General features: G+C 41.3%; 1 protein-coding gene across 2 annotated transcripts in view; it reads left to right on the top strand.

The window, feature by feature from the left end:
• Positions 1 to 13,657, top strand: part of ADGRD1 (adhesion G protein-coupled receptor D1) — a 237,932-nt gene that overhangs the window by 24,052 nt on the left and 200,223 nt on the right. For both annotated transcript variants that reach the window (XM_090062339.1, XM_090062340.1), the window contains 6 exons: positions 1,009 to 1,185; positions 1,722 to 1,976; positions 7,456 to 7,517; positions 8,946 to 9,101; positions 11,688 to 11,747; positions 13,221 to 13,338. In XM_090062339.1, coding sequence (XP_089918465.1) covers positions 1,009 to 1,185; positions 1,722 to 1,976; positions 7,456 to 7,517; positions 8,946 to 9,101; positions 11,688 to 11,747; positions 13,221 to 13,338 — 828 coding nt within the window. The remainder of the gene's footprint in view (positions 1 to 1,008; positions 1,186 to 1,721; positions 1,977 to 7,455; positions 7,518 to 8,945; positions 9,102 to 11,687; positions 11,748 to 13,220; positions 13,339 to 13,657) is intronic.

The raw sequence follows: 13,657 nt of genomic DNA, 5'->3' as shown, positions 1-13,657 counted from the left end.
GCATCAGGTTACCTGCTGGGTTTGGGCCTCGATTTGAGTCATCCAGTAGCAAAACTGGCAATGATGTGCACTATTTGGGCAGCCTGCTGCTAATTACACAATCATCCAGGCAGATGTCTTGCCTGCACATGGCAAATCTCCCTTTGGTCCACTATCTTGCTTGTAAGCATTTTCTTTGAGTGTACTCAGTTTGGGTTTTATTCTGAGCACTTCATGCCAGGACTCCTGAGACATGCATCACTAGGAAGCAGTTAGTCTAGCCACTTCCTTTTTAATTGATGTCTGCAGAGCCTCTCTACTGCAGAGCTGAAGCGAATCTGTGACATGGGAGAGAGACTTGCTTTGCTGCTTTCGGTTCCGTCAGCATTCCCAGGCAGCCTTTATCAAAGAAACATAATCACCAAACTTTGTGTTGTTTTACAGTGCAGTAATAATAAAGCTTCTGCTGGATTTAGCTGGAGTACTCACACCTGAAATTAAAGTTACTAACATGCAAGCCTGTGCCAGAATTCACTGATCAGGAAGGGAATGCTTAATATTTTTTGTTTCTGCAGCGATGAGAGTCTCAGACTAGAGGAAATAAAGTGATGACCGTGGTTTTGCATAAAGAAGGGGGTATCTCTTCCCATCATACTGGTGCTCTTCTGTCTGACAACTGGAAAATGAGGCACAGTGAACAAAGGCAGCAGTAACCTACCTATAGGAACCAAAGTATAATCAGCTCTTTATTTAAATAAGGAGTTTTTAATGTTAAAACATTGGCCTGGCTAATTTTTCTTTAGTTATGACTAATATTGGAATATTATTAGAAACTTACATAGTAATGGGTATTTTCACATGCTGTTTAGGCAAGGGGCAGACCTTTAATTGCTATGAATTGTCCCGGTTCCAGTGATCTCTCAAGACCTGTCTGCAAGTCCACTCCCTCCATGTGCACAATGATGTTTGACACTTTTAACCTGAACGGTTTCTCATTAATATTCTTTCTCTCTCACTTGCTTCTGCCAGGAGTAACATTTTCTTTTTTCTGGAAGACTCAGGACCAGCAGGCTAAATATCCCCCAGCCTCCGGGGGACAGGTCATTTCTAGTGGTTTTAAAATCTGCTCCAGTGAAGGTGAAGGCTCTGTGGAATTCTATGCCCGTGGGAATTCAATGAAGTGGAAGGCGAGCTTCAGTCCACCAGGTAAAATGTATTTATCATTCCCAAGGGCTTGATATGGCTGTATAGTCATGACAACACAGCTTCCACACCTAAAAAGAAAAGATGCTTTATAAGAAAATAGAGCAGAAGGAGAGGGAGAGTTTTGGGATGTCAGTGATGTTATATGATGCACAATTACAGTTCAAGGGTCTGATCATGGATTTCTAGGCCTTAACTAAAACATTTATTGCTAACAGTATCCTCTTTGGTAGAAATGACTGAATGAGGAGTGAAGGATTAAACCCTTGCCGTTGTCATTTAAGACTTTTAAAAGCTGGACAAATATCTAATTTTGCACAACCTTTTAATCTTAATCTGTTAATGCTTTTTTGGGGCTAAGAATTCTGTACTTCTGCAGAACAGTTTGACCATTTCATTGCTTGTTATAGAGGATTTTGTGTTTACATTTACTCCATTGCTTTGTACAGATGTAAGCCTCTTTAACTGAGCTAAAACTTACTAGACAGGAAGGCTCTAAATGGGGTTGATGCTTGTCAGTGACTCTTAGTGTTTTGCAGGTCGTTACTGGACTCACATTCTCTTCACATGGAAATCAAAAGAGGGTCTGAAGGTCTATGTGAATGGAACTTTAAACACCACTGACCCGAATGGGAAAGTTTTCTATGATTATGGGGACCCTACAGCAAATCTGCTGACCGGGACAGAGGGTGATCAAACCAAACGCTACGTGAATGGAGCTTTCGATGAATTCATCATATGGGAAAGGGCGCTTACCCCCGATGAAATTGAGCAATACTTCACAGCTGCTATTGGTAAGTGGGAGCATTGTTATCATACCATGTATTCCATCTGTGTAAACACCAATGAAGAAAAAACCTCAGCTATTAAACTGGATCTCTCGGGCACCCTGTTCCCACACACGTAAAGGGTGGGTCACAGGCACTGGCGGGAGCACACTGAGGGCTGCCCCAGTGCCAGTGGGTGGGCCTCAGCTTCATGCAAAGCATTATGGGGGCCAGGTAGATGGCAGCACCCAGGTGAGCTCTGCTGCAGGCATCCCTCCACCTTTCCCTCGTTGATTTAATAGATTTTAGGGTCAGAAGGGCTCATCAAGTCTGACCCCCTGCTCTGGGCAGGAAAGAGTGCTGGGGTCAGGTGATCCCAGCCAGGTGTTTGTCCAATCTCTTCTTAAATACCTCCAAGGAAGGGGACAGCACCACTTCCCTTGGATGCATATTCTATATTTTGGCAACCCTCACTGTAAAGAGTTTTTTGCTGATGTCCAATCTAAATTTACTTTCCTTTAGTTTGTGGCCATTGTTTCTAGTTACCCCAATGGGTGCCCTGGTAAACATCATATCCCCTGTTTTCTGCTGTCCCCCAGATGAGTTTGTAGATGGCCACAAGATCACCTCTCAGCCTTTTCTTGCAGAGGTTGAAGAGATTCAGGTCCCTCAATTGGTCCTTGTAGGGTTTTTCCTGTAGGCCTTTAACCAGATAGGTGGCCCGCCTCTGAACCCTTTCCAGGCTATTTACGTCCCTGTTGAAGTGCAGTGCCCAAAACTGGACGCAGTACTCCAGCTGTGGCCTGACCAATGCCTCGTAGAGGGGAAGTATCACCTCCCTGGACCTACTTATTCAAGAAAGAGTGTGCTTAGCTTTACTTACTACCTCATCATATTGGTGACTCATGTTCATTCTGGAGTTGACTGTGACTCCAAGATCCCTTTCTGCAGTTGTGCTACTCAGTATGGTACCTCCCAGGCTATAGGTGTGTTGATGATTCTTCCTCCCCAGGTGCAACACATGGCACTTTTCTTTGTTAAATTGCATCCTAATCTGTTGTGCCCACTCCTCCAGCCTGTCCAAATCCACCTGGATTTGCTTCCTGCCCTCCAGTTGGCTTACCTCCCCGCATAGTTTGGTGCCATCTGCAAACCTGGACAGTCTTACTTCCCCTTACCAAGAACAGGCTCTTGGGACCTAGTGCACAGGCAGCCCCCTGCTACACTGCCCCCCACCCCCATCTGGTTGTGCACCTCCCATCTGGCTGCCAGGGGTACACTTATTAAAAAAGGTTGAAAACCCCGGCCTTAAGGAGTGATAAGACTTAATTAACACGTGTTTGCATCGTGGAAGACTTTTACTAAGACATAAGCATCTGATTTAAAGTTATAAAACATCTCTCTCAGTGACCAAGACTTAAAACTCCATTTGCTATGTTTTGGCTGCACCAGAAGTTTGGGTTTTTTTTTGTTTTTTGTTGCTTTTGTTATGTCCTTAAAAATTATTAATAGCTTAAGGGCATAAATCCATTCTATCTATCCTAAGAATGAAAGTACCTCATTGTAAGAGTCATTTTTTTAGACAAGTCTGACCACAATGAAGCATGCATTAAGTAGTTTTTGCTTATAAAAATCCAATTCATTAAGCAATGAGTCCACCAAAGAAGCTCAAGCTTGTATGGAAAGCTTGCATCCCTTTTGCTCTGCAACATGAGTGTTAATGATTATATTAGTCCATGTTAATTCTGCTTACCAGATAGACTCTTCATTACATAGTTTAAGGTCTCTGCCATGATACTCAAAGCCCAATTAGTAGACATGTAAGCTAATCAAGCTACATCTTCTGTTGGACAAAGGAAAATAAACTAGAACAATCTTTCCCCCTCTTTGTCTCCCAAGTGTTTGGGAACAGCACCGATTCTTAAAGGATGGGGCCATGTCAGAAGATCAGAATAAGAAAATCCTGTATTTAGGCACTGATTTAGTTTCCACTGAAGTTAATAAGAGAGATCAATTGGTTTTAATAGGAGCTGACTCAAGGCTTTAACAAAAATATACTATAATATTGTTAGCCTAGGTACAGTTTAGATTTTTCAATTAGTACAGGCAGCAAACCTGGTTAGTCATTGACTGATGACATCAAATTGAAAAACAAAAACCCTGTCATTCTCTCATACTATCTAATTTTTAAGTGTGCAAAAATGTTAAAATCCATCTTTTTAACTAATTATAATGGGACCATTTTAACTAATTAAAATGGTTTTTTATTAATGTCTTCAACTAACTTGGCTGGGAGAGCATTCATTTGATACCCAAAATAGCACGAATATTTCAGTGTTGTGTTTGAAAAATCTTTAAAAATATGCTTTAACTTTATAGTCTACTTGTGTTGGAAAAATCACTATTGTACCTGGTTATTGTATCTATCACAACAAAACCAGTGTTACTATAACACCACCCAAGCCATAAATCTCGTTCCTTGGTCTAATGTTATGGAAGAATGTCATGTTACTGTACTCGAGTGCTGTAGACTTTTTTTCACATTGGCCCAGTCCATCGATATATGTGACGTGTCTTGCTGTCAGACAAATATGACTCTTGTATAAATACAGAAAGGATAACAACTTTTTAACTCGTTCGGTGCTTATAACTACGGGGTTATGCTCTGAAGTCCACCGCTACTCTGCCCACTTCCATGCATTCTGCTCAGTAATGGGCGCATGCTGTAAAGAATTTGCCAGGGCTGTTTCCATGAGTGTGCCACTCAAGGAGCTAATCTCACAGTGTTGCTCCTAATTACACTTTTTGTGATGTTTGAAAACCTTGCAACATACTCACTCTTGCATCTAAGCATGTATTGCCATATTATTGGTGACTCGGTCATAAACAGTAACGTCCACTGGCTAGGAATGCCAACATTTTCAGAGGTCTCAGAGACTTAGGTGCCATCGAGGACTTATACCTGATTTTACCTTTATAATCCCACAATCCTGGACAGTGCCCACTCGCCCACCCTTCGTACTCCCAAACCGTGACAAGGTTACGTCTGGAAGTCCTGTTTCATAAATTTAGAAGTTAATTCTGTGTTACTGACTCCTGTCATTTAATTTTATTATTGTTGCTTTACATTACCAGTCCTCAACTATAGGGAAAAAGTCTGAAGACAAAAATAAGTCTGCCAATTTTATCGTTTTAAAAAAAATCTCATGACTTCAAGTCAATCTCATGAATTTTTTGAGTGTTGATTTGCAACACTGCCCATCATAAGTATTAAAAAATTATATTATACTTTTTTTCCCACGGCACTTTTCCTCTATTACAGAATATTTTGATTGACTGACTGATTTGTGTGTATGCAATAAAACTTTTTTTTTTTTTTTTTGAATTCCCATGAGTATCAATGTCCATTAAAGTTGATTCCGGAAGCTGTGACATGGTCCCCAGAAATGATGGATACTCTTGATAATGGTAATCCATCTAACAAAACAAGGTCATTCTTGGTGTAAATCTATTGAACCCACTGGCATAATGGTATGGATAAATCTGAGCTAATATAGCATCACAGCTGAATTGGGGAAACTCCCTACTTTGGTTTTTAATGTCTTTCTTTTTAATAAGATGAAATAGCCATGCTCATTTGCATCCAAAGGAAAAAAATAGACAATACCTAGCACTTGTAGTTGAGAATTGTACTGAAATACCACAATAATGGGCAGATATAGTTCATAAATCTATAAATCATACCACAGGTAGAAAAAAAATATGTTTAATATAACTGCTGGAAATGGTCCAAACCTCTAATTTAAGCATTTTGCCTAAGTAAATAATTCGCAACAGGCTCATGGTGACCATCAGTAGAGATAGTACTGATATTTATTGGTCAAGCCAAAATGAGAGATACTAGCTTCTATGTTACTTGAAGTCAATTTGGATCTATGAATCTAACTTGCCAGCAACTCTTGGAGATGTTTTCTGAAATGGCACTCAAGCTGCTGTCAAGCCTGCTTTAAGGAAAGATGTTTGAGTGCTTGCTTTGTGTGAGATTAACATGCCAGCTCACCTTTGCTGTCTGTCTCCTGTCTCAATGTACTTATTCTTTTGGTCAGCATTTACATAAAATCTGGGCCCCTCTGAAATGGAAATCTTTTCATTGACTAAAGTGGCCGGGTCCAGATGAGCATGGACGTTTGGTTCCCTGGGGACAACTAGCAGTGGCACATCTTGTGTCACTGCTGGTTGTCCCTGAGGAATGCCCATGCCACGTGTCCACTGGCACGCAGCAGGGTACCCACTGTGGGTTAGGGGAGGCTGGGGCCAGCAACTGTGCTGGCGCTAGCAGCCTTACCTGGGGTCCTGGGGCTGGGGAAGCTGCAGCTGCAGCTCTCCTGCAGCTTGAAGCCTGGCTAGCAGCTGGAGCATGGGTCCAGCAGGCCAGGCTCTGGTTTTGGGTGGCATGCACTGCAGCCACATGTGCTGCTCCACTTTTTTTTTCCCTCATGGGTTTTTTTTGACTCTGGGATCTCTCATGGTCCACCCCCTGCCCAATGCTGCAAGGTAGCAGCACAGGAAATGCCGATGTGCAGTGTGTGGCACTGCAGGTGGGTCTGCAGTGCCACCTACTGCACAACTGTGCTCATCTGGATGTGGCCAATGAGGCCAGGTTTCACCTTTTGTCTTTCTCAAAGATTTCTGGTTCTGATTGATCATGTTCTTGTATGCTGATACCCTCGATGGTCTGTTTCTACGATTATCCCATCAAATATTTTAGACTAAAAAATGTAAATTATTTGTATTACATTGATGACTTCTGAGATTGAGGCCTTTTTGTGCTAGGTGAAATGCATCATGTAGAAAAAGATAGGTCCTGTCCTAAAGAGATGAAATTCCAAATTGAAAAGATAAGCATGGGAGAGAGAAGATAATATTATCCTCATTTAACAGGAGAAGGACGCAGACACAATCTGGTTGTGGTTCACAGTTCCAAAATCCTGTTGGTTCTCTATAGGACTGATACCCATCAGGAAATTTTACCCTACATGATTTGCCCAAGGTCATATTGGGAGTCTGGCAAGGCCTAGAGTGGAATGTGGGTGTTCTGCCACCAAGATCAATGCCTTAGCCACAGATTCAGGCTTCTGTTTCTAAAGATGTTGCCACAAATCTAAAGTCCCATTGCAATCAGAGCTTGGGTTTTTGCTTATTTATCAAATTAAAGTATCCCCTTGCAGTGTTAAAATCAAGACAAAGCAGCATTTTGTGTTTGTATGAGGATTGCAGAATAATATCAGCTAAGACATTTAACGAGGCCATTGAAACAGCCCAGTGTAATTTCAATACCAGAACACAGAGGAATGCAAATATCAAACAAATAACATCATCTCAGAACAAATTTCCCAGGTTTTTATTGTGAATGCTTCTCCCAGATGTGGTAAATTGTGTGGGTTTATTTTATTTTTAAAAGTATGTATACTGTTTCAAACTTATTTTAAAAATTGTTTTCCCTTAGGTGAACAGGCTTTGCTTTCTTCAACAACATCATGGTCCATCATGACCACTACAAGTACCATGGTAGGACTTGATTTTCTTTAACTTAAAAATGTTTGTGTATTGAAGAGACATTGCTGGCCCTATACTTCTAGGTTGTAAGGAAATTTATTATAATTCACTGGATTTCTTTAATATGCTTCATGGGTATGCTAGTGAGGTCTTCTAGTGAGGGAGGGCTGTCTTCAGTTAAAAAAGAAAAGAGCTAATTGTTTGGGGTCATGGGGAAGGGGCTCTAGGGGAACGGAAATACCAGATTATATAACAATTCCTCCCTTCCAGTTTCATAAAAATTCAAAACTCTGTAAAAATTGGTATTTCTGAAATACTTCAATATCTTGTAGTTAAGGATAAACAATTCATTAATTTTTTTCAAACTTTTTTCGTTTTGGAATTTGAATAATCTGGGCTAGTTTTATAACTAAAATGTCTTCATATGTTTAAGAGATCGTTGAAGAAATAGCGTTTTAAATAAATGCAAAGTGCTTTAAACAGTCTAAATATAAATAAATTCCATTTTAAAATCTACTTTCATTTTCTTGATAGCTACTATTTTGAAATCCTATTACCATATTTTCTCACATACAGTATACCCTGGAATATATTATACACCTTCTTTTTGAAAGGCAGAATGGAGGGAATTTTTTTTCCACCTTATGGCTGCATAAAACAGCCTAATCTTCAAGCTACTCACCTGCTTAAGGTAACAGAAGCAGTTAGCAGAAATACCTAAGAGAGGTTAGTTTGATTAGTAGAACATCAAGGCCATTAGAAAGAAGAGAAGTGGGCCATTAAGTCAACTGATTGCCTTGGGTGCTTGAATAATAATACTTCTTCACTGTGGAATGGGAATCAAAGCAGGTTGCTTCTCTTCCAGGTAGGAAATCAGCTTGCCTTTTTAATAAATGCACTTCAGATCTGGGGGGCTGATTTTTTGAGGGAAAGTGTAGGTTGTATGTGATTAAAATATGGCTAGTTGTTTTTTCTTTTTGTTGTTGTTGTTTGTTTTTTTTCCCCTTTTTCTGGAAACCAAGGTAGACACGACCTGAATTTCTAATCAAAAGATTAGGTAGACAAGTTGTTAACTTCACAGGTATTATTGGTTTCAGATCTTCATAATCCTTTTGTCTAGTGTGTATGTGTATAGGATACATATAATCTTGATCGGCTTTTCAGGTTTTTCTTTTTCTTCCCCTATGGGCTGTTCTGCATAATCATAGCATTACAATTTACAATTTGTTTGCTCTTGGATCAGGAAATGAACTGTTCCTCTGCTTCTCCGGTGCTCCTGTCAGAGAAGCACATAGGTCAAATCTTGGAGTTGCATTGTTAGAATATACTATGGATTATTTGAAAGAATTGGCACCAGTTTTGCCTTTTTTGGTGTTAAACACAGAAGAAATGGTTGATTACTAGGATATGCCTTGATGAGATGACATTGCTGTCTTGTAGCTCTCCACAGATGCCTATCATCCTATCATAACTAATCTAACTGAGGAGAGAGGAAACTTTCAGTCCCCAAGTACAATGCTGCACTACCTGGAAAACATATCAATCAGCTTGCCCAACAAATCTCTGGTGGAAAATACTGCCTTCAACCTGACAGAGGTAAATGTGTTTGCGGGTCTTAGTATGAAGCCAAGTAACACTTTTCTTTCTTCAGAGGCTAGAATATAATATGCAGCTTTGAAATATTTTCAAAGATTACAAGGTACCTTATTTAAAAAAAAAGAACAAGACAACTATTATAAGTATGCTTTTGATAAGGAATCCAGTTTAATTAAAGTCTTTGTCAATGTATAAGGCATGGCCTGTAATATTATTTACCCTAAATGGAGCATCCAGGTAGTGGAGTAATGGATTAAATATTATCATCTGGTTAGACAATTGAGAAAGAGACATGCATAAAAGTGCTTTTTTGCTATGTTTAAAAGTAGTAATTAAGGGCATCTATATACATGCTCCAGGGTGGAGGGGAGTTGCTTTAATTGGAGTGGATATGAGAGCCGCTCTTACTAAAGCATCCACAATGTCATGTGTATTCAGCATCCCTGTACTTCAAAATGGTGATGGGGCACTTTAACTGAAGCTCGTTCAATGCGCTTTAGTTAAAGCACCCCCGCCATGATTCTGAAATGCGGGGATGCTGAATCCATGTGACGCAGAGGCTGCTGGAGCTTGCTAATTAGCACACTTCAGCAGACTCAATTAATCAAGTCTGCTCCAATGCATACTAATTAGCACATGTCAGAGCAGAGCTCCATTACGTGTATAGGTGCCCTAAATTCCTGTGAAATTTTATGGAATAATTCAATTCCTGGAAGAGGCCCATATTTCTTTGCTTGATCTCACTTATTCAAAACAGGGTTCAGTCTGGCAGCCCTCACTGCCATAGGCATAGGACAGACCTAGCTATCTTGGATGGCAGGAGGAATCTAGCCTCAGGATCATGGAACTTAAATGCGAGCCTCCTCTATGATGGGTGTTGCAGCCTGCACTGAGTTCTCTGTTGCTATAGCTAGACTGTTACTGATGGCAGCACTAGTTAGGACTAGCTTTCTCCGTCCTACGGCAGGAATGGGAATGGCTTCCGATTTGATTCGGAGTGATTAATGGGTCTCCTGATTCGATTTGGATTTGGAGATTTGTCTGCTGAATCGGGCCGAATCTCCTCCAAATCGAATCAGCGACTGAAGCTTCGCACAGGCCTAGATTGGATCTAATTTGAAAATTGTCACTCATCCTGTTAGCTATCACGAGTTCTGCCTACACAGTTCTCATTGCCACTTTATTGCTCATTCATGCTGTCCCGTGCTGCATTGTGAAGCAGGAAAGTGATGCGCAGACAGAAAAAAGGAGCGTGATAATCTTTAGCAAAGCTGTTTTGGGAAATAAACACAACAGAGTCCTGATCTTATATGCGGACTCTGTCATTCACCTGATTGATGGGTTAGGCTTTTTATTATTTGTAGCTAATTCCCAGAAACACAGCTGCTGAGCATACATACTATTTTCTGTAAAGGACATAATTTGCAGACGGTTGCCTCTGTCCTAGTTGTCATATGGCTCACAGCACAAAGGATTTGGAGTTAAATGCTATGCAACACTCTTTCTGATTGCAGTTACATTTTCATAATACACTGCTTCTGACAAACTCTATTCGTATGTCATGTGAATGTAATTTAGCTCTGTTCAATATGAGTTCAGGGTGCAGGTAGGGGCTGCCTGTTGTTGGGTCAGGGGCTCTGACATTCTGTGAATCCTTCTAGTGCTCCTTTCTCCATTGTGGTCATAGCATAACCTTGTTAGAGGTTATGTTATTGGCCATTTTGTGGCTTTGGAAAGAAATTCTTCCCTCCCTGCCTCCTCTCAACTGGTTTGGCAAGATGGGCTTGTGAGTCCAGGATGCAACCCAATTTAAACTGGGATTTCATGTTGAGTCTTTTGAATGGGCAGCATGGGTCTCTCAGCCTAGGGATGGGAGTGGAAGGTGATATGGCTTTTAGCCCCAGCATATACCCACTATCTCAAGACTTGCAAAGGGGTTCTTAGAGGCTCAGTTCAGTGTTGCTGTTAGGATAGTCAGATGGGGATTAGGTGACTTGGTTTATTTCTAGCTGTACCACAGGGCAAGTTGCTGTCTATGCCTCAGTTCCCCCTCCCCATCCTCTCTGTTTAGACTCTTTCAAAGAAGGACTTCCTGTCACTAGGTGTTTGAAAATTGTCTACAGAAGTGGCTACTTGGTCTCAATCTAGGTGCCAACATACTTTAATAATCAGCTAAAATGGATGGTAGGAACCAGAGTTTGGATGCTTGCTGCTTGAAAACTGAGCTTAAACTGTTGGGTGAACACGGGGGTGTTGTTACATGGATTTACGTGAGTTCACTGGGTGATTTCAAGCTTCGCTCAATTCCACTGTTTTCCATAGCCTCAGCCGGGGTGTAATGGATGTAATATAGGAGTGCCATTCTAATGTTACTATTAACAAATAAACTATTACTTTAAAATGTTACCATAGAAAAGATAATGAGAGGACTGGCAGGCAGGGATGGCTGTGACTTGCATGAAAATGTGCCCATCATTTTAAAATGAATCTAAGGAAGTCTTAATAGAGATCTGCCTTGAATGTTTACCGGGAGATGTATAGCTGATGAATAAGTAATCAAATAATGTTTTCTTATTTATGTTTTAGGCTTTCCTGAAGGCTGTTGGAGATGTTCTTTTATTGCCCAGCTGGAATGATATATCCGCGGTAAGACAAACGGCTTAGGGTTGCAAGCTAATTTTGGTGAATATTTTCATACAGATAATAATAAAACAGGCTGCATCTCTTATCCTTCAGTTTTGGGTTCCTTAGAAGAGCAACTTGTTTATTCCTTCATCATGTCCTTTTTGCTTCCAAAGTAAACACCTAGAGGGAGTAAATGATGTTTGTTTGGTAATGGGTTTCCACATGTTAAAATAAGGTAATTTTCTCTGTTACTGCTCCAAGATGTTCCATAACAACTGGTGAAACAGCATAAATATAAGGCTTATATGGGAATGAGTCTTGTCATTTCTTCTCTTTATATAGCAGTGGCGACACGTAGGGAGTGCATGGGGGTGCACGTGCACCCTCTGAGAGTGCCGGTGCTCCCCGACTGGCCGTCCTCACCGCTTAGGCAATGGGCAGGCAGGGGGCAGGTGGGAGCGCTGGTGCCCCCCAGAAGCGGCCATAGCTGCTTCCAGAAGCGGCTGCAGCGATTGGCTGTGGGGGCCCCCCTGGGGCAGCCAGATTGGCCTTGGGGGGGGGATCCTCCCCCCAGTCAGCAGGATGGGCCATGGAGGTTATATAGCATTACAGCAATATAATTTCTACACAGAAATTAGCCTGCTCATCAATTTCTTCTCAAAGGTGGTCACATTAAAAATAAACAAGACTCCCACCCCCCAAATTATTTTTGCCAGAATCTAGATGTTTATTGGATATTCATTTAAGCATTCCCCCTTTTTTTTTTTTCCTTTCAAAGTACCCTATTTACTTGCATACATCACACGCCTCCCCCCACCCCTGCCAAGCTACTGGACAGTGTTGGGGGCAGGGACGGGGGAGTGTATTAAATGAAGAAATGCAGCTAGCAGAGGACTGAAACTGCAGGAGCCAAACTGCCTGGCCTCTTTCATGCAGGAAGGTTATATTCAGGAAGGCTATGGTTTTTCACTCTTTATTTGGAAAAATAAACCTATAAATCATGTATTAGCAAAATAGCTGCTTTAATGCGAGGCCTGATCCAACTTGGTGCTTAAAGTAATGGACTGTCATCTGACGGGGATTGGAGAAGTCAGTAGTTTGGCACCCAGTAGTGTAACTACTTCGGGGGTGGTGACCAAGCCATTACCTTTATGGGGGCAGGATGGGGAAGAGGGGTGCACAGAAATAGCTGCTACCACTGTGGTTGGCCATGCAGTTGCCATTGGCTCTGCAGCTGCCAGCACTGCCCTGTGTACTCTGGCTACCCCATAGCCTGCCTATGCCTCTGTTGGCATGTCTCTGGAAATCCTTGGTATTTTGTAAGACGGGGCTCTCAGTAGCCTTGTCATGCAACATATGTTTTCATGGGGGTATTGAGAGAGTCAAGTAAGAGCTTGTGCACAATCATAACAGCACTTGAACCATTTTTTAGTCCAGGGCTCTGCTGTGAATCCATTTTTATAATCAAGTCTCCTTTTTTTTTTCTTCCCCCAGTCGGTTTCTGTTGTGGGAGGCTTAATTGAAACGATTGACAATGTGATGGGGCATATGGCTCACAATCTGGAAGGAAGCTACCCAGCTGTAACCATTGAGGGCACATCAACTGTGGCAGGTAGGAGTTAACAACAGCTTTCACTCTCCCTCTAAACTGGAGTCTGGCTGATCCTAATAAATACTTCTGTGCCTGCAGCTCTTCCCTTGTCAACATGGAGAAGGAAGTCGAAATAGGTTATTTTTCTCTCTGTTAATCTAACAAATTGTATCAATCACAGCCAGATGATTATATAGTTAGAGAAAGGTAAGCTGCTTTGCTCAACAATCCAGCTTCCTTTGAGGTTATTTTTGGTGGGGGGTGGGAGGAAGAGGTCAAAACCAAGTGCTTTGAAATGGTATTTATGGATTTAATCCAGTGATACATGAAGTGTTACAGG

The sequence above is a fragment of the Crocodylus siamensis genome, chromosome 9 (assembly GCF_052110815.1).
Source record: "Crocodylus siamensis isolate JL-2025a chromosome 9, ASM5211081v1, whole genome shotgun sequence".
In the NCBI taxonomy this organism is placed as follows: domain Eukaryota; kingdom Metazoa; phylum Chordata; order Crocodylia; family Crocodylidae; genus Crocodylus; species Crocodylus siamensis.
Note: the sequence above shows the minus strand (reverse complement) of the source record. Positions and strands in the feature narration are given on the sequence as shown.